Source organism: Ammospiza caudacuta, chromosome 5 (genome assembly GCF_027887145.1).
Source record: "Ammospiza caudacuta isolate bAmmCau1 chromosome 5, bAmmCau1.pri, whole genome shotgun sequence".
Classification (NCBI taxonomy): domain Eukaryota; kingdom Metazoa; phylum Chordata; class Aves; order Passeriformes; family Passerellidae; genus Ammospiza; species Ammospiza caudacuta.
In genome coordinates this window covers 45174703-45196794 of record NC_080597.1, presented here as the reverse complement: position 1 = coordinate 45196794, position 22092 = coordinate 45174703, and the positions used below count along the sequence as shown (strand labels likewise).

The following is a 22092-nucleotide window of genomic DNA, read 5'->3' as shown; positions in this document are numbered from 1 at the left end:
GGTTTGGATCGGTCATTCTAATATTTTCCTTTCATCTACTGCCCATTTTAGTTAGCTGATAACAGAAGCTAACTTCTGTCCTGAGAGAAGACTCAGGACCAAGGTAGCTCATGTGAACTCTGCTGGTGCTTTCACTGATTTTCATCAACAGCATGAGAATATCCCCATGAATCTTTAGTCTCGTCCTTGATGCCTTTGCTCAACCCACAGGAATCTACAAAGTCATTCTTGCCAAGCAAGAGTCATGCAGCTGGCTTTTCCCTAGAACTTGCACAGGAAAAATGAGGAAGTGGGTGATTCAGTTGAGTTTTATCAAGTCCCTCTTATTCCTGTTTTTAGAAAATGGGTGGATTTTGGCAGCTGGAGTAAGTTCAAACAACTTCCAACACCTTGAGAAAGCAGATTACTCTCAGATTTGTGAGCAATTACTGGACCACAGCTCTAAACACAGTCTGGTAGATATTATCAAAATACTGACAGCTGAATCTGACTACAGCAACATCTGGAAAGGAATAGATTAGCACTGCCCTTTCTTTCTAATAATGGAATTCCCTTGCTCCATCCCTTGAATGGAGGCTGCATACTTCTTTTTCTAAAACAGGTGATTCCTTTAGCCTCATAACAGCAATTTTCTTCACAAATGTGGCTTGTTCTTAGAAATTAATGACAAGAAGATGTGGCAAGCTTCCATGATTGATGGTAGTGTCACTTGGGCTGTCAGTGATGGGAATGTCTAATACAGAGCTGCCCTTTCTTGTGGTGCTACAGTAAACTTTATAGTTTTCATAAGCTGGAACATCAAAAGAAAGCAAGCAATGTGCAGGCAGCCATTAAATATTTTTGTCTGCTTAATGGAATACTGCTACCTCCCTGCTGAAGGAGAAATGAAACTGATACCACGTGGTTAAGCAGAACTACAAATAAAATGCAGAAATACATGTTTTAACAGCTTGTGAAAGCCTCAGACTTAAACAGGTTAAAGGTGTACCAAGTCACCACCTTCTACAGTTCAGGAAATGTATGTAGTATTTTTAAACAGAATCATCCAACAAACTCAGCTCTGTAACAGGGATTGAGGTGAAGAAGTAGCATGGATCTTACTGCTGGTCACAGTTCCCATTTTGGAAAAAGCCTCACATGGGATTTCAGTCTTCCTCTTTCCTGGGGCAGAACATATTACTCTTAATTATGAACAGCAGTTTCTCCATTGTGCTCTCTGTTTTCCATCTCTTCAACTACACCAGTTTCCAAGGAAATGCAAGCAAGTACAGGTTCTATTTCACTTTGTTCCTTCACCTCAGGGTTTCTTCCTGGGGTAAAGTAGTCAAGTGGTATCCTGCTACACACTAATAAGATTCCCTGTGGCCATATGAAGTAGCCCATTATAGGCAGGAGGCAGTAAAGCAGAGGCTTTTAAGGGCTTATCAAATAGGAATTCAGCCATTACACACATGACACAGCTTATTCCTGTAGGAAAGTTTGACTCAAGCTCAGTAACAAAGATAGGAAGTTTGATAGGCAGTTTATTTTTTCTTTCTTCAAAAGTGCAGCAGTGAACAGGGTCCTCTGGAAGGGCACTTTCTAAACAGATGTTCAAAACAGCAGAAATATACTCACAACATGCTACAGCAAAGTATGCTCACATACAGAGAGACATACAAAGATAATTCATTTTAATTGAATCACAATAATGACAGCTGTTTCATTATGTTCATACACTGTAATCAGCTTGATGAATCAGTCTCAAATTTAACTTGATTGAAAAGGTATTATACCTGCTTTGGGTGTGTGTTTCCATGTACATGTTCCTGCTACAGCTTCATTCCCCAGAATGAAGAAGCCCAGTTTTCTGGGCCCACACTGGGTAAGCAGGTAGTGGCTGTATTCGCTTATGCTGAAGTGATGATAATGAATGTTGGTTTGATTTATGGTAGCATAAGGAAGTTATTAATTGTATTTCTCCCTGTATAGTATCTACTTTACCAGATCAGATCATTAAAAAAACACAGCTCCGCTTTTGATAATAATGGTTTTTTAAAAAAGTAAAAAAACATGATCACATTTTATTTAAACTCAACTCTGCACCAGTAAGGCCCTTTATTTAAAACTCTGTATGTTTAACATGAATGCCTTCCATGACCAGGTATAGATGCAGCCGAGGTCAAATAACACATGAAAGGGAAAATCCAGAAAGACCATTTAGTTTTCAAATAACTTAGTTGGGAATTAGATCTGGATAAGAGTCAAAGATCCTTCATAGTGGTTTTTTTAATTATCAAGGATAAGAATTAACACTGTTCATTTGTGGCTGTAAAAATACTCAGAATTAACTGCTTTATGGCAACAGACACAAGTGATAAACTGCTCTAAAAGCAATGGAAGGCAGGCAGCTCTTGGTTCCTGTTCTTCCTTTAACTACATGCTTAACAATTTTCAAGACTTTATCAGAAGTGGGAGTGAATCAAATATTCTCCTAACCCACTAAGTAAGGACTGATTAATTTAATTCTGAATTTCAGTTTAATAGAACATTTACTACCTAGGCCAGAATTCAGGTATAGTGTGGTTCTCTGACAGTGAGTGTGTTAAATTACTGAGCCTTGCAATGAAATGCTTTACAGGTATGTGCAGACAGCAAGAGGATCAATTTGGGTAAAACATCTGGTCACTCATACTGAATAATCTGCATCAATTCTGTCAGCTTCCATATTACTAATTAGGCAAAAAATAAATTAATTCAAAAGAACACGTCCTTGTTAGGGCTTAAAATCACTTTAAGAAAAGACTGTATTAGAGTTACATTTCTGTACTCATAACAAAGTTTTTTTTCTAATAAGGAGCAACAAAATGCACATTACTTGCACTGAAACTAAAGCAGAAACTTGATGTAGGACCCAGATTTGATAGGACTGATGAGGGTTTAATGTGCAGCAGCCCATGTATTTCACACTAGCCTCCACACAGCTACCAAAATGAAGTTTAAACAAAGAACAGGTCTGAATTGCTAGAATTCTCCAAGCAAAACACTACCTACATGAACTCAGTAAGAAAACCCTTGGGAGCATGAAGACAACTTTGGTTTGGTTGCTAGAGACAAAACAGTGTATAAAGGATACTGATGGCCAATACTAAAGCATGAGAAACACAAAGCAGGATAAAGCTACAGTTGTAGTTGAGAGAAAAAAAAAAGTCCTGAGTTTTTGAAAGCATGTAAGGAGTCTGACTATCCAAAACCCTCTGCATTTATACAGATGCCTCAGCTGAAACATTACCTTTCAAGCTTTTTTTTCTTCCAAATATTTGGTCACTTCTGAGAGATTTGAAACAAAAGTTCTGTAAAAATCAAACCTGTAGACCACCACAGAAGTTTGCAATTCTAAGCTACATTAAGGACTTCTGTGCCTCAGAACTAAAAGCCAAGAAAATTCAACTTATTTTATTGTAGCATTGCTTGTATCCAGATGGTGGATCTGCACACTGGGGTATGCATCTTCACAGTTTTGAGTCATACTTTGTTGCCTACTTAATGATTATTTAAAATAATCATGCTCTCTGCAGGGGTAAGAGATGTGAAATAACTGAACACTAAATAGTTTTGCTACAGTTTGTTTGATAAGGGAATGATTATCATGCCTGAAAACAGAGTTGATTTGCCCACAAGCAACACAACTTGTCTTGCAGAAGATCCGTAATTCAGTGTTTCCAGATGGTGTTTTGCCAGTGAATCTATACAGAAGTTACATGGTAATGCAAGTTTATGTGTTTTTCAAGATTTAGAAAGATACTGAAGTTTGGGTGCACATGATGGCTGCATTTCAGATAAGCCTAATCAGAAGGCTGAAAAGACATCACCCTTTTGGAGGGAAACCAAGTGACTTCTGCCATGCAGACCTTTGGTGTGAAGGCCACTTTTTGAAGGTTCCAAGTAGTTAGGTCTCAATCAAAAAGCAACACTCTATGAAGCATTTAAACTGCCTAAAATAGCTCTTAGCCTAATGTCTAGTGAGCAATGATACTATGATTTATTTTTACCTAGTTGCTTTCAAAATAATTTACCTTCAAGAATCTAATCAACATAAGAAGTTAGACAATTCAAGACATTTGGAGGTTAGAAACAGATCACCTCTACTGCGGTACCCTGGTTGTTGGATTTTGTTTATTTTAGTATTACTTCTGTTTGTGTATTAAAACAGACTGAAGAGTTAGCTCAAAGCACAGGCACACTTACTTGAATTCTTGTTAGTATCAACAGTCTCTCAACTCACTAGGAAGTCAGTCTAAAACCCTAAAAGGTTTTTCAGTAGTACACAGTAACCCAGCCTAGCATTTAAAACCAGGAGACTGAAATTACATTCTTGTTTGCAAGCTACCAAAGCTGTCCTACAAAATTCATTGGTCTCATCTCAAAGTGGTCTCATTGAAAGAGACTATTTAGTAGATGGATTTTAATTCTGTACAAGACACTTGCTACTCAGATCCTACACTTTTGACTAATGCCCTCCCTACTCTTTTGGGCTAGGTTGCTATTGTCCTTAACAGCCTGGAGCTTAATACAGGAAACCTATAATTAAGCACAGATTTTAAGAAGGTCTGTGACACTGAATATGGGTGAGCATTACTGTGCAATAGCACCTGCCTATCTAACCTGACTCAAATACACATTTACTTATTTTTTAGAACAAAATAAACTGTTCAGATTCATAGACATAGGTTCACCTCTGTGCCTGTGATATGAAAAGGTAATTGAAAGACAAAGGTGGTAATCTGAGCAAGACTGATTAGCTGTATCTAACAATTTACAGTTAGAGTTCAGCTGTAAAATATATATATTGCACAAGGCAACCAGCTAAAGACAAGGGGTTTCCTTCCAAACAGGGTTTGAAAAGCCCATTAGAAGTCTTCCAGCTGTAATCAGCGAAAGTTAACAGAGACAGACCTGCTGCAGTCACTGGAGGAACTGGTTTGTGGGAGCCCATTGCAAGAAGCCCTTCAGGGTTTTACAAGAACTGTGCAGAAAACCTCCGAGCCCGCAGGCCGTGATTGCTGAACATGAGCCGTGGGTCAAACCTGTACCTGCAGAGAGGAACAGACAGAGTCAGGGTCAGCTGCTGGGCTTGCAGGGACCAGCACTTCCACAGGGCTTGGTGCTGGAAGAGCTCTGCTGCAAGGCTATGGGAGAAGCTGCTTCCTCAGCAGTACACAGCAGCGCTATTACAACAGATAAACTGTAACAACATGCAACCAAAAGCTGCGTCTCCAAGGAAATAAATCCTAGCTACAATGTACAGGCAGCATAGGGGCATGTATAGCATCACGCATTCAGGAGCTACATTCTAACAGAAAGCATTGCTGTCCCAAATGACAAACTTATGCAGCACTTTAAGGACACTATAAGGACATTTTAAATGCTGCTTTAAAAAGCTTTGGTGCAAATGACCAGTGACTGAGTTTTGAGGCACAAAGTGCTATTTACTTCCAACAGGTAATACAGACAGCTCAGGTCCTGCAGGAAACAATCCTGCATACAACATCTCTAGGAACAATCAGAGCTAGTACTTGGAAAATATCTGCCTACAGAAACCAGCAGAACTTTTCCTGGTTTGCAGACAAACCTGAGGTCAGTCTCTTGACTATTCAAAATAGTTAAAGTGTACAATTGTGCTAAGTCAACAATGTCTGACAACATTAAAGTACTAGTATCAAATCATCAAAGTTATACATGGTAAGTTAAAATATAGATTAACCATTAAAAAATAGCAGCATCAAGAAAACATCTCTATTGAAAAGCCAGTATGTACATCACAAAAACCCTCTATAAAGGCTGAATTTAAAAACTACATAGTTATATTTCAAAGTGTTACAGTAATGAAGTGTTACACTGCTTACCCTGGATCGAAGACACCTGGTGTGCGGCAGGTTGCTCCTGAGCAGGACTGCAGCATCATTAGTCGATAGTTCATCTTCTCTAGAATTTCTTGATCAATTGTTTTAGCAATGTTATTGATCTGGTGTGGATCTGCAGTCAAGTTATACACTTCCACAAACACCTGTAGAAGAAAGTTCCTGCACTGTATTAAGTCCTGAATGCTAATTAACAGACATTATTTGGGAAGAATGCTTTATGGCAGCGCACAGTCTCAGATGTTAGTCTGAACTCTGCTGCAGCAGCCCCACACATAAGCTGTGTTCAGCCATGCAGCTGCCTGGTCAAAGACAGGACAGTGTGCAAGCAAAGTTTTGCTGTAGCACAGTTTTGTTGGAAAAGTTTTTACTTTCACCTAAAGTACTCACCTGCCACAGCAGATTCTTTTCCAACATTTTCTTATGACTGTAAGACTACAGTAAGAGGCCTTGCCTAAGCTGGCAGTCTTTTCACTAATGGATGTCAAAACAACTTTATTTCATGACCACCACATCAACATTCTATACTCATTAGCTACTTAGAGCTATCATACCAAGACAGGTGTCTTAACTTCTTCATGTACAAAATGGCTGAATACAAGAATGCTACAGCCTCAAACAGAAAAAATTTATTCTGTGTGCATGTACTTTGAGTTTTGTCTGGAGGATTTTAGGGCAGACTTGTTTTTTGGTACATTAACTCTCTAGACACTTCTGTGGGACAAATACTGGTCAATAGTATCTCAAGAATTTAGCTGTGGTTTTGTCTGTGCTAGAGTAGGAGGCCTGACTGCAGATGATACTGATAAAAACTGGCTGAGTTGTGTCTGACTCTGACAGAGACATATCGGACAGACTTTGGCCTTTTTCTTACAAGGTTCATAGCAAGGTTATAGAAGCCACATTGTTGCACCTTTCCCATGCTGTTGGTGTTATTCCACCTAGCTCAGGTATGCAGAGTCACCCAAAAATGCCACAGCCATACATTCTTAGTAGAAAAATCCCAAAGTGACATGAAGAGTACTATTGAGTCAACTTTGGAGACTACTTTTACAAAGAAATCCACGAGACTTGTTTAACTTGATCATCATTGTCAGAAAGGGGAAAACTGAAGTCCAGGGTCTGCTAATTGATATTTTGGTTTCCTGTACAGTTTTTGACACTTACTGCAAAAACCTCTTGTGGGATTTCCTCCCCTGGCTTAAGCTGCCCATTGTAGACTAGCATACAACATGTTGTGTGGTACATGTTACTGGGCATACCTGCTGTTCATGCAGTGCCTGCACAGCTGCTGCCAGCACAGTTTGTTAGATCTGTGACCCAGCTGCCTCAAGCCCCACATGCTTGTTGGAGCAGCTGTGTGCAAACAAGCACAACTCAAGATCAGCCCCGTGACACACCACCTTTGGTACATACAGCACGTGCTCCCACAGAGAAACCTGAGCAGCCTCTGAAGGGGGGATGTTGTGTCCCTTACACCCAAACTACTCGAGATAAGGTCAGAGACCTTTCCCACAGTTGTAACTTCACCACTGTTTTTGCCAGACAAACAAGGAAATAATAGGTAAGAAATTATTAACCTGGAATTTCAGGTCTTTCCAAGTAAAAGAGTTGAACACTGTACCTCTGCTGTGTTTATGGTATCAGAAAATATTTGTTGCTTAAAAGAGACTGCTACATGGAGCTAGGCTGAGAGAGAGAACTGAAACCAGCCCAGCACAGCTCCCTGTGAGGCTGTTAGGTGATACCAGAAGGTGATAATCACAGTTTAGGCCTCACTCCCCTCCCACACCCCTTTTTCCCCCTTCCTCCCAAAACCCTGTAGTTCAACTACAGTTTTGGTCAAACATTCACAATAGGAGATAAGTGCTTGAGTGTTTATCCTGCAAGCAATGGCAGTCAGCCTTGAGAGCTGATAAGAGTGCAGACAGACCCAGGCTGTGCACAGCTGACATCTAGTCAGACAGACTTACCTCCCGGTCATCAAACTCACAGTACTGCAGGTCCCAGGCAGCTGACAGGGTCCTTACACAGGCGTACGTGTTGTTATAGGAATCCTCACACACGCAGTCTGGGAAGCAGTGCTGTGAGGCAAGCAGCAAACAAAAACTTCAGGGCAGAAGATGAACTTTTCCTAGAGTCTGTACCAGCTCATGCTAACTGCAGCTAGCATGAACACCCAGATCTTAATTTAGCACGTGCAAATTTCCACTGGGGATTTTAAGCAAAAACTCAGTGTTGTTATTAAACTCACCATGACTAAGTGCATTTTGTCTGGGAAACAAATGTACATACACAGGAGAGAACAGCACAACACACTACTGAAGACAGCACCAATGGGATGCTTTACTTTAGTAAAGCAAAGCAAACTGCTTCAATTTAGAGAGTAACTAGTGACTTAATAATCACGAACAAGAATTGTGCAATTGTGCAGGTACTGAAAGTTTAGAAAGAACATTATGTCATTGTCACACACTTGACTTAAGCCCACACCTTCATGCATCAGTCTCCAGCCCTGAGGCTCCATAGATTCCCACTGAAAGGGTTTTTGTGATCTGTCTGGTCATATGGACATGCCAGTTCCACATGGCTGGACATCTCCTTCCAATTGTGAAATGCTGCATGGGAGCTACAGAGCTGGCTCCTACTTACCAACACACTGGGAGCTTCCATGCAGAACCAGGTTAGCCCACACAAACAGGTTTAATTCAGCAGCTAGTCCCTAATATTAACAGATCTTGTCTTACTTACTGTGACTCCAGGTCCTAGGCCAGGACAGGTAGGATCACTGCCATTGTATCCTTCTCCTTGGTACTCCACCAAGAAGTCTGATCTCCACGTGACATTTTTGTCTCCTCTCTACAAGAGGTTAACACAACTTAGTATCTACTGTAATGTGAAATAGAAAAAATTCTCCATGCTTGGAATAACACTAACACTGTCCACTGCTTACTAGGCAGTATCAGTCCTAAATAATTAGCTTTAGGTTAGAAGGTCTTGTGTAACTGAAAGACAGGGATTAAACCAAAAATATTAGTACACCTTCCTGTGAGGGTTTAAAATACTATCTTCAATTTGTAAAGATCATGCAGTAATACCAAGTAGGAGCCACATGACCAAATACTACTATCCTATAGACAAGATCCCTGCAACAAGGCTGTTTCCCTTTGATTTGTATCACATTACCACAACAGATGGAAAAAAGATACCCTTGGCAAAAAACCAACCAAGCAAAAAAAGAAACAGCTTTAAGAAACAACTAGGTTTTAAGCTGGTCTATTTGTAGCAGCATTTTAAAAGACAGAGGAAGATGAAAGTTTACAGTTAATATACAGCACCACCACAGGCATATGCAGCAAAACATGAGTTTCAAATTTGATTCCACCAGAGTTTAGAACAGGTGCCTTTTACCTGCTTCTGTCTAAAGAACAGCTTAAGGTTTGGATACAAGGTTTAAAGAGCAAAGCACCATTTGAAGTCTGGATGATCTTTCCAAGCTTACTTTCCAAGTAAGCTGCCTTCAATTTATAGACTAAATTTAATTAAAACTAAACAGATCACCTGCAAGCAGCTTTATTTAAATAGGCTTCTGCTCACCTATTAAAAAGGTCAAGTTTACTTTATAAAACCACATGCACTCTTCTAGAGTTTGGCAGGAAACAACAGTTCTACTGAAAATGGAGTCAAACCAAAGATTTAATGAGAACAGTCTGTTTTTCTCCTATTCCTATGCTGAGAAAAGCTAAGGAAAAGGGGAAGGAGAATGCAAGATGGAAACAAAATACAGGCTTCAAAACAGGAATTATTACAAGTGTGAGAATTATCCAAAGGATGACACAACTTTCTATTAGAATATGACCACAAAGTTTTAGCACTTATGAAAATGTATCTGCATTGAAACATACCTACTTTTTTTACTCAGCTATGAGCATCCCACTTGAAAACAACATCAAAGGAAGAATGTGGGTTATGAGACAACCTAATCTATCAAAGGAAGTAGCAGTGACTTTGAAGAATTACCCCTGCAAGAACTACAGGTTACTACCCCTATCCCTACTTACCAACAGTGGCAACAGTGACATCCCATCCATCTGGGTCTTATTCAAGTCATATCCCGCAATATCCAGAATAGTGGGACCCAAATCAATATTTGCAACAAGCATCTGCAGGATGAGAAGAATTTAACTTCAGAAGTTCAAAACCTATTTTAAACACTACCTAATTTCATTTTTATGGGCTAATGAACCCTGTAACATTGAAAAGCAGTGGTAGGGAATTTGCAAAGTGAGTTCAAAATTAGTTTGCTTTTGTGGCCTTCAATGGCTTTATTTGATTCAAGAAGGAACAGACAGCTTTTTTGTGAGGAGGCCTTTGCACTTTCTTCCACTCTGTGTACTTCATTTTATGGATACATATGTATGCAGGGCAATGAATCAGCAGCTAAAGTGGTAACTGTGAAACAACATTAAAAATAAATCTCTACTGGGATTTCACTTTTTTCTTACCTTGTTTGTCTGATTTGGTTTTATCCCTGGTCCTCGAACAAGCAATGGAACTTTGATATCAAACTCATAGAGCTGCCGTTTGTCTATTGGCAAGGAAAACTGGCCTAAACAAGAGAAGATGGAAAAGTTAAATGGCTTTTTGATTACATTATCAGCCTTGTGTTACTGTAGTGTGGTTTGGGTTGGAAGGGCCCTTACAAAGATCATCTAGTTCCACCCCCTCTGTTATGGGCACATTATTACCACCAGCCCATTTTTAAAGAAGAGAGGTTGTTAACCTGAACTATATTAATAAATTGGAGGACAGCAGAGATAACTTCAAAGTATAAGCCATATCTTACAAAGCTTAACAGCTTAGATACTGCACTTGTGCAACACGATACAGAGCAGTCTTTGACATATTTTTACTGGATAACCCTCTTATACCAACTCTTCCAAAAGAACACAGAGACCCTTCCTTTATTTCTGTCCTAATTTTATGCATACCAGGATACACTGGTAGAAATTAATGCTGAAATCCACAACCAAAAAAACCCCCAAAAATAACAATAAAATCCCAAACACCCCACACTGCAACCCCAGATTGTTTTGCAATTCAAATCAATACTTCTGACATCTATAACTTCCCACAGCTGCTGTTCCCATTTTCTGGAGTGGTCATGAGGGTGAAAGGTTATGCAATTCCTCTACAAATAAGCAGTAAGCAGTGAAAATCTTACCAGTGTGGTAGCCATTGTCTGATGTGTAAAAGATGTATGTGTTGTCTAACTCTCCATTCACTTCCAATTTCTTCACGAGTTTCTCTATCAGGTCATCTACTGACAGCAGAGTTTGCCACCTATACAGAAACAAAGTACTTCACATTTGAGTGTGAACAATTTGGAATAACCCTGACTGCAAGTAGGACACTTATACCCTGCTTCCAGTCAGCAGCATATGCGCTGTAAGTGAATTATTTTGTTTACAAATTCTGAAAACAAGCTTCATAGACTACTACACTATTTTAAAAGCTGCAATAAAGATAGAAATACAATGTTTGTCCTCAGTTCTTTTTGATTTCTGTAGTGTCTGTGAAAGACATCAAAATGCTGATTACTCCTTATCTGGGCACAGTGAAGACCAACCTTGAAGCATCATAGTGACAAAAAGTCAGTTATCTCCTGCAAGGTCAATTGTTATTAGTTCTTTATATGTAGTTTAATATTAAAATGAAAATCAACCATGAATTTAGTTGTCTTTATAGGATCCTTTCTGCTTGAAAACTGTACCAGCTGTTTTGTACTACTCATGTAATGTTAGGGTCCATTATTTCAGTGTATCTAAAGCCTTCAACTTCTACAAGTTCTTTTCATTGTCATGGGATTTGCTGCTAAGAAAAGTGATTGCTTCCACCACTCTCTACAGACTACTATCAGGCTGAATTAAGTACAGCTATTCAAATCTTGGATTCTGCTGTTTCTCAGCTTAAAATGCTGCTGCATAATTTTCACCTTCATGCTTTATAAAGCAAAAGTCTGAAAAATCTTGTGTTTCCATCTCCAAAGTCACAAGATAATGCCTGGTAACAGCTCAAAACGAAGATCAACGCTTTAGGTAATGTTTGTTTCAAAACATTTAAAGAAAGCATCTGTGGTGCAAACAAATACCCTTGCTCTTTATTAAAAAAGGGAACAAGTCATGTCTGCACATTATTCACCACATCCCCTTTATAAAAAGGAATCTAGCACCTGGCCTGGCCAGTCAGGCATTCCCACATACAGACTGAGAGACACAATTAATAAATCAGATTAGCTGGCAGACAGATCAACTACATTTGATGTACATCATGCAAGAAACTGGAATTAAGTGAAGTAGAAGGTAAGGCCATTTTTAAATAAAACCCTGTGGTGGACTGAAAGAAAAGCAATAGAGAGCTCAGGTGCAATTGGTCTTTTTTGTGACAAATAATGGCAGCATTTGTGAACATGGTATTTCTGAAGCCAAAGTTTATTTGCCAAATATAAACAAAGTCATGCGGTCTTCTGAGACAAGTGCCAGAGAACTATTAGGGGTAATCTGATATCAACTGTTATTAGAGGTAATCTGATATCAATTGTCAGACTTACTACAACTTTTTTTAAAAATCCACACCTTATAAATTCTGATTAGAAACCTTAAGCAACAGGTAAGAAAAATTCTTACCGCTTTCTGTAGGCATCATCAAGAAACTGTATTGAAGAGTTGCTCATTGGAGTCTTTGCTTGTCGAATTAACCAGTGCTTGTTCTAAAAAAAACCAAATAAAACAACAAAGATTAGAGTATGGGAGAAGTATCAGGTTTTAAGCCTTTCTTAGAGCAATTACAAAAACAATTCCTGTGAAAAAGTCAGGCAATGCTATCAAACTGACCTGACTTCAGTTTTCCCTGTTAGTTCATGTAAAAACTAACTTTCAAGATTAAGATACAGTACAGCTCCATTATGCTTAGCCCTTGATGTGAAGAAAACAAATGTGGATTTTTTCAAAGCAGATCAGGGAAGAAAACTGTGAAAGGATCTAGGGAAGGCTCTCTCAGAGGTAAAAGTGTGATCGTGTAAGACAGATCTGAGGAAAACAATATGAAGCATTGAGCATCATTGTAAGATTGGACTTGGTTGTCAGAAGTGAGGTACTTTTGGGACCAAAATTGGTGAGCATCTCAACAGGTAGCAAGGTGGGCAAAAGCTCCTGCACCCAAAGCAATTAAAATTATCTAAGTTATAAGCAGGTGAGTTCAAATATCTAACAGTGCCACTATCAGATCCTTGGCAGTCTAAGAAATCAGGGCTGGTAACTACTGAATGAAACAGAACATTATTATTTTATTTAGATTTTGAATGCAAAACAAGAGCATTTCTTTAGCTGCAGCATCATGGATTCTTCCAGATGTATTCCCAACTTTTAGAAACTGATCCTTTCTTTCTTTCCTTGCCTACAACCCCCAAAGTAATGGAGATGAAGTAATTCATATAAAAAGTGATACTTCCACACTGAAGGACTAGTCTGAGCTGGGTCACCTGCTGTACAAATACATGGGAAGGTCTGTTGTGAACAACCTGAAAGTTAGTATTAGTGGGGATCAGAACAAAGAGAACAGTCATGTCAGGGCAGCTTTACATTTTTCATTTAGTAGGTCAGAGATGACCCACTCATCACCCTCAGCTTAAGGCAGTATTTAGGTGGTCACTCCTCTGTGTAGAGCCTCTTGTTATGCAATTTCCCTCCTGTCACAAGCAAATGACTGAAGGGCTCAGGCTTTAGGGACTCACAACAAAGTGACTCATATAAGTTCCCTGTTTTCTGCTCTTGACTACCGAAGGAAAGATTTTTGGCATGGAGACTTAATACTGTATCCAGTTTACTTTAACCTGCTGCATTCAGCTGTTTCTTTTATAGGAGTTGTAAAACAATTCTCTGGAGAGACACAGTTGATCTCAGCTGAGAGAGGAAAAGGTAAGGAAATACAACACAAATCCGACCTTCAGCTAAGCAGAAGTTCTTCAGAGAACAAAGGAGCTGGCAACATCACCAGTGCACCAGCTCCCTTCACAAGGGCTATGCTTAGGAGAGGAGCTTCATAAAGCACAACCACACAGGTAGCTCAGGCAGGATAAGCAACCTAGTGCAGCAGAATCCTCCTCTTGGAGTATTTTATTCTTCTTACCTTTCTCTGAAGCTTCAAAAACTTCACACAGCACTCCACACCTTTGTGGATTTCAATAAACTTCACACTTACTCAGAGTTCTCAAATCTGCTTCCCTGTCATGTCTCTTTCAGCACTTATATACAAAGCAATCCACCAATCCTGCAGCCTCCCTAAGCTCCATTCTTGGAGAAATTTTAGGAGACTGAGACAATACACAGTGTGTTGCAAGAATCAGAACACAACAGTACTTTGATGCAGGAAAAGCAAGGCCTGCAAGAGAGGTACCCAACACATATCTTGATCAACTTCTCTTTTAGAACAGCTTAGATAAAACTCATCTGGTCATTAATAATTCTGCTTGGGAATCCAAGCTGCTGATCATTTCTAGCTGAGGATCCAAAGCAGAAGTTAAACTCAGACTCTGACCAGTGACATATACAAGAGTTTAATTCCTACTTTCCATGCTGAGATTCTGCCTAAATGGTTCCTCTTAGTAGCTCTTGCCCACATCCAGTACAAGGAAGTGGGGCAACATTTCTTTAGGAGTCAAGACTAATCCAACACCGTCAAGCAAGCATTACAACATCAGTGAGGGTCTGAGCCTCTTTCCATGTTTACTGCTACTGTAGGAATCATGCTTGCCCTAGAGAACAGTACAGCTCTAGAAAACACTGAAGTTCCAAGAAGATTTAGGCTTCAAGGCCACAACACTGCCAGCTGCAGAAACACACATTAGCTGTGTCTAGGAAGGAAGGTAATGCTAGTCCTCCAGTAAAACTGCTGTATCCACAGATACCAACTGCCAAACATTAAGTCCAGCATTTTGTTCTGTGTTATACAGACACAGGCAGAGCTTTTACATCACAAAAGGGAACTCCACAGTGCGTATTTTGCTAGCTGCTGACTTCACTGGTCAAGTTATTTCTAAATCATTACTTTAAAAGCACTTTATTACAGTAATGGAGTCTTAAGACAAAATCTGGAATCCCTTTATGGAAGAAAAAAAACCTCAATCTGATTCCCACTCTCTAGTTGGAAATTAAAAAGATTGGGCTAAAATATTTGGTATTGCCTGCAGCCCTTTTCTGTCCTTTCATTCATGTTTTTCTACCATACTGATGAGCACATGGTCATTTTGCAAGCTAGAGTCCTCAGCTAAAAACAAGTCTCATTCTGTACTACAGGAGTCACAGTGACCTGAGGTATGACTGGGCTCCTGATAGACATTTAGGCAACATTATCTCAGTCTTAAGATAAGAAGCAAATCTTGAAGCTAAACAAATGAACACCGAACAGGAATGTGTTCTATATTTTAAATTACTTGAATCAAAAATACAAAACTTCTGTAAGTTTTCACCAAATTAACTGCTTGAGAAGTTCACACACTGGCAGAGTAAGTTGCAGAAGATTAGTCTGAACTAGACCATATCTGGCCATATTTGCCAGCAGTAGAAGGTACTGCCCTGTCACAAGGATGTCTGAATTTGTAACACTAGGTTATTTTAGCAAACAAGTTTTCAAAGCACTCACTAACCCTGGGCCCTATGGTTCATGATTCCAGAGTCCTCTGATTAACCTGACGTGCTCCCACCTTGGGGAAGCTTTGCCATGAGCTCAAGGAATGGACTGCCCCCATCCATAAGCAGATGTATGAAAGAAGAAAGGGCTCTTGCCATTTTTCACCCAAGCCTTTGAGTAGCACATTACCTATGCCTGCCCCTGAATATACCAAGAGCAATCCTAATCAATTTTTAAGAGCTTCAAAAGAGTCTAGAAGCGGGTCACAGAATTCACTTTTTGTCTTTATCAATCATAATTCCATTGTACTACCATATCACTTTTGCCACTGTGTTGTTTTTTTACAAGACATTAGCGTGCAAATATCTCAAAGTCACAACAAACTTATCTGACCCTGACACACACCGATTTAACACGACTGAACAACCAGTAAGTAGTCATAGTATTCGCCTAATCTAACATGCAAGTCAGGGCCACTGCCTTCTGCTCTCACAAACTAGAATAAAGCCACACAGGTTCTTGCTAGTTAGCTTACCTTGCCATGAATATTAAAATTGCTGTTTCTTGGTGCACTGACATTCTGAAAGCTCTTTGTATACTGTGGAGCAGGTGTCCAAGGGGAGTGCGGTGCTGGGGTTGCAATCATCATAAAGAAAGGCTCAAAATTAGATTTGTACTCCAAGAAGTCCAATGACATGTTGGCCTGTGAACAGTGTTGTTTGAGAAGAAAAGTCATGCGTCAGAGGAAAAGAGCAACTATTTGACAAATCCAAACTAGACATTCATAACTTATTTAGAGCTCGGTAATACTGCAAACATTTAAACTACTTCAAAAACTTACTGCTTGCTCACCTACTGCTGTCTAGAACAGCAGTTCATAATAAAAATAACCCCAAGTGGCTCATGTGAATCAAATCATTTTTCTCACATCTTCAAACGACTTTCTACTTCAGACCCTTGCATGAATTAGACCTGGAAAGCTCATCAGAAGTTTGGGCCTATTCCAAGTACAACAAAATCCACCTATACTCTGGTTTAATCAAGTAAAATCACAGTTTTCTTCAACACAGTCCAAATCTGAGACTTTAGGATGCCATCTCCCATCTGACAGATCCCAGTTTAAGAGCTTCAGCTTTCTTGAGAAATAGCAATAGTTCTGAAAAAAAAAAAAAATTCAGCCCCACTGTTTATAGCCTATGCTCATTCTACAGCAAGCTGCAAGATTACAAGGGTTGAAAACAGGAGGTCTGGTGAAGAACAGTGCCAAAATGCACTCACACCACTGTACTTTCATTTTTGTTTCAGCCTATACACAATTTCAAGGAGCAAGTCAAAAGAAATTGCAAGTTCCATTTTCACTTCCCCAGGTCAGCCTTTAAAATTACAGCTTCAAAGGTATTACTTGTAGATGAGTTCTTCAGTATTCAAATCTTGCAACATTTTTTTTCCTGCCTGATTAGTACACCCCATTTTGGATAACCTTTTCTTTCTCTAGGAAAAAAACAATACACCAGGAATTCCCCTCTTCCTTCCTTCTAAATTTAGCATCTAAGCAACAAGGGCTCAACTTCAGTTATATGTCAGCAGAGTCAAGGAAGGATAAGAACCATTCAGAAACTCGTAGCGTGGCCAACTTTGATTTCATTAGGAGCTTAAACAGCAACATGTGAGAAGTGCAGTAAAAAGATTCAGGTGTTTGGGTGCTTAATACCAGACTCAAATACCCAGGTGCCCTTATACAAGAAAGCTTGAGCATCACAACAGAGGAACTTTGCATAAGCAATTTATTCCTATGCACTGCCCAGCAAATGAATTGAACACTGTCTCTGGAATGCTGGTTACATGTTTGGTAACTACAGGAAGAAAGTAACACACTGAAAATTGTGATACACTGCTGTATCAATAGGTAACATACCACAAATAAGCAGTTTATGCAACAATGACCTGTTGGACAAAATGCTTACGAGCTGCTGAAGGATCAAAAAAACCCAGTACAATGCCTGTAATAGGACAGTCTCACTTCTGGCTTATCAATTCCAATCTAGCTTTAGACAATGTAAATCTAAATTTAATCAGACAGTTGTTCAGAACCCTAAGAAACATCAATCAGTGCTGTTGCTAGTAAGCAGCTGTCTATATCTGAGCCCCCAGTGGAATTAAACTCCTCAGGATGCCAATGAAACACTACAAGACTGGAGGAGGAGACATTTCTAGAGAAGCATTTCAGTGAGTTTTACTATACACTGTAACCCAGTACCAACTGTACACTGTAACAGCACATCAAATTGTGACTCCTGCTTGGCAGACCGGGGGATAATCCCCCCTCCCCCCAGCCCCTTGCCAAACAGGGCCTTAAGAGAGCTAAAGTAACTCTTCCATCCTTCCTTAAAGGATCTGACATCTTTGTTACCTGCCTTTATTTTATGCAGATAAAGAGGCTAAAACCTCCCCTGACGAGCTACACATTGCCCTCAGATACTAAGAAGGACTGATTAAGCTTTAATATTTACAATATTTACAACTTATCAGACTGATGGAGTTGGAGACCACAAGATACTAACACATCATAATACCTAAGAAACAAAACACGGTGTGAAGTTTATTTTTATATACTTCCTACTGAAATCCTGGCCCAGTTAATCTGTTACAGAAGTTGCATATTATAATGAAACCTATCCTTGTATAAAGTAATTTAAATCTCTGCCTACCTGTTTCTCCTGCAGCACAGCAGTCAGTATTAACTCCTCAGTGAGGCTATTGGCTAGCAAATGGCTGGAACCCCTTTCCTCTGCACAGCTAAAACATAAGCCTGTCATTTTTAAATATACTCGGCCTTGCTTTGCTGATAAATGCCACGCACCCTCACAACAGTACAATTGTCCATTTGTAAATTAATACAGCCTAAGAAATTATCTCAGTCTTTCCCAAGTCCCCAACATGAGGCATTATTTGGTCATAAGCAGTTTCTGTACCACACAGTTCAAAATTTCTTACCAGTACATCTGTCAGATAATCTACACTGTAGTTCTCACCATGCCTTCGTGCTTTGCCATTTACTGAGAGAGTATAGTTGTAGTACTTTGAATTTTTCTCCTGTGAAAAAGTGACAGAGATACTTATTCAAAGCAACATGTACATTGATTACTTGAAATAACCCAAATTAATTGCCCCCGAGCATTTGTCAAATAGATTATGAGCATCTGCCATAAGGACATTGCAAAAATTCTCAGAAGTGGTCTCCACCAACAAAACTGGTTTTAGGGCTATCTCACACTGCTCTGGCTTTACAAATGGCTTTCTTTTCTCCAGGCACTCAGTAGGAGTACCCCTTGAAAAAGCCACAGATCAAATGTACAATTAAGAATAAAGGGAAAGAAAATTTTCATTAAATCATTAGATGTTCTTTTCCTGCTCTTTCATGACTAGCAAAGATAGAACATGAGTTGGATTATAAAGCAACCAAAATGAAGTTGTTAAAAAAAAAAAAAAAGAAAAAGTCACATACCAAAGCATACCAAAAACTCCATCCAGGAGGGACATGACCTACGCCCCCTGCATCTTCTGCTCCATACTGAAAAAAGAGAGAACATGACTCACAGTTTCAATTATGATGAATCAAAGCTAGACATTATGTTTCATATTCATGTGCTTTATTCAACACCATGTCAAGCCAAATTTAATTTCAGAATCTGGAAAACCACATATATATGCATATAAAAACACATGGAAGGCCTATTAAAGAAACCAGGGTTCAATAACTAGACAGTAACTGAAAACTTAGCAATCATCAGTAAAATTTAAATATTACTCCCTGCTCCATTCTGCATGCGAAAACATGCAGAGATCCTGGAGAACATAGTATACATATCAAATAATGAGCAGTGATCAAAACATCCATGTGACAAGACACTTGCAGGCTTTGTGATAACAGTTCACAAGACACTAAAGAGAATTCCACACAGACCAACAGCTTCCTTCATCCTCCCCCAAGAGGGGTAGGAACTTCAAGTAATGTCACTTCAGTGCCAAATAATCTACAACAACTAGCCTTTAAGATAGCAAAATAGGGAAAGTAGCTGCTGAGTCAGTGCCAAACTCAAAACAGAGGGTGCCTTAGAGCAACACAAGGGGTTTTCTCAGGGCAGCCCTCTCCAGTCTACATGGCTCCCCTAACTGCAGGCATGAGAGACTCTGCTGAGTCAAGGCATGCTCAGAGGAAGCCAGCTGAGTTTCCCTTCCCCTTGCTGCCTCAGGAACATCAGCAGACACAAATCCGTGTGTGCTGTGAAGATTCATGTTCCATTGCTTTATTATACCACTGTTTTCCACCATGAGATGCAAAGCAAACAGGCCATTAAGAACCCTGTACCTCATACAGCTCCTAATCCAATTCCATCACACAAGAGGAACACACAGCCTTACAGCTTTCAGTGCTGAATTTTACACCTTACTATGAACTCCTAGAAACTATATCCTAGTTTAAAAGAAAAAAAAACCTAAAGCACAATATACAAGTGAACATTTGCCTCAGTGAACACTTCACTCTTAAAACAAACCACAAAAAACCCAAAAAAACCAACTCAAATACCTCATTTAAGTACTTTCCAGCAAAGAATGTTTGATAACCACACATAGCTTTGAGCAGTGCTGGGAAGGTGTATGGTTCTTGAATCTTCTGCCACAACTTGCTGCTACAGTTCCCTTCCAGAGTGTTATTGACGACATGATGGTTATGTGGATATTTTCCTGTTAGAATGCTAGCTCGACTGGGACAGCAAAGTGCACTGGGGACATACTGGAAAAACAGAATGAGGAGATTTAAGACTTAGATAGTAAAACAATTTAATGCCAAAATTTACAGTTTTTAAATATCAGCTAACAGGTTGATTAATATAGTAAACAGTCAAACCTACTTCTTTCTGGACACCCAGAATTATATCTTCAGTATTTTCTCTAGTAAAAAACTGCACATGAAACCAATTTCAGGCCTCTGCAGCACATGCCCTTCAACTTCTCACCACTAGACTGGACATGGTGTTCTTTTAGGCAAGAATCCACTAAAATACTGATTGTTGACTCACTCCATTATTTTAGCCATGGAGGTACACTAGAATATGAAAAGAGTGAAGTGACTTTTCATTGTGCATGAAGCTGATGAGAGTTTTGAGCAGCGTCTTTTAATATTCAGACCACACAGTTTTACTTTACAGATTAAGGAAGTGAGCACAAGTGCTTTCAGAAAGTGAAACTACAGATTTTGAACATCCCCTTAAGTTATATTCATTTGAGACCTAAAAGCAGGTAGCAATTGAGTTTAAAAACCTCACATCCATATCTACAGGTTTCATAAAGCTGATAGCATTTTTTGAGATCTCAGATGACCTATGATACAAAATACATAAACGCACACGCCTCAGAAGTTCAGAGCGTCCATGCAAACACTTACTGCATTTACGAAGGTTATTCCCATCTGGGCAATAAGAGCGTTAGTCTTCTTTAGGGGGGTCTGAAAGGAAAGCACCAACAAGGTATCAGCTAAAAATGCAAGGATGCCAGGTGAAGCCAGGGACTAGAAGCAGGCTGCCTGGAAAAAGGCCCAACACCACAGGTTTTAGGAACAACCCTGGCAAGACACTAAGAGTGCCCTTTCCTTCTCGCTAGAGCCTGGCGTGGCCACAGCGATTGCACAAGCGGGCCCAAGCGAGCCCAAGTGTGGAGTGTTTATGGGAATACCTATCTGCAGCGCCTGTTCCAGGGAGGCCCCGGCCCCCCGAGCCCCGCGGCCCCACAGCGGCTCATCCCACCCGTGCCAGCCCCACCGCGACGCTCCTTCCGCGGGGCTGCTCGGCCCGAGGCCGCAGTGAGCCCCTGCCCGGCTCCGGGCTGGGCCCAGCGCGACCCCGAGCGACCCTCGCCCACACCGCGCCCGCCGAGCTCGGTCTCGCCGTCCGACAGCCCGGTACGCGTCCCGGGCGGGCGGCGAGCCCCCCTCGCCACACAGCCGCCTGCCCCGCGCCCCCCGCCGCAGGGTTACCATGCCGCCCAGGCAGACGTCCTGGTCATCGGTGAGGATAAGCACCACGTTGGGCCTCCGCGCCTGCCGGACTGCCCGCGCCGGGCCGAGCAGCAGCAGCGCGGCCAGCGGCAGCGCCCGGAGCAGCGCGGCGGGGGACATGGCGGGGCCGGGCGGGTCGGGGCCGCCACAGGCGCGGAGCGGCCGCGGGGCCGGAGCAGAAGCAGCGCGCGAGCCCGCCCCGCCCCCGGCATATGACCCGGGAGCGCGGGGGGCGGGGTCACGTGGTCCGGGCGGCAGCCGCGGCCCCGCCCCAAGCCCCGCCCCCGCGCGGAGGCGCTTCCCGAGCGCGAGCGCCGCGCCGCGCCGCCGAGGGCTGGGGAAACACCCGCGGGAGGCGTGCCGGCAGGATACGGGCAGCTCCTCTGGGCAGGAGAATGGTCATCTCAGCCGAGCCATAGGGCGAGAGGCAACGGGCTGAGACTGATGCAC

General features: G+C 40.9%; 1 protein-coding gene across 1 annotated transcript; it reads right to left on the bottom strand.

Moving 5' to 3' along the window:
* Positions 1-1505: 1505 nt before the first annotated feature.
* Positions 1506-21836, bottom strand: GNS (glucosamine (N-acetyl)-6-sulfatase). The gene is made up of 14 exons (XM_058804647.1): positions 21622-21836; positions 21034-21093; positions 20176-20382; positions 19093-19158; positions 18582-18680; positions 16123-16290; positions 12587-12669; positions 11125-11243; positions 10406-10509; positions 9962-10063; positions 8652-8759; positions 7874-7984; positions 5886-6046; positions 1506-5072 (listed from the first exon to the last, which is right to left on the bottom strand). The coding sequence occupies exons 1-14, from the start codon at positions 21760-21762 to the stop codon at positions 4997-4999; spliced, it is 1605 nt and encodes a 534-aa protein (XP_058660630.1). The 5' UTR covers positions 21763-21836; the 3' UTR covers positions 1506-4996.
* Between the last annotated feature and the right edge of the window lie 256 nt (positions 21837-22092).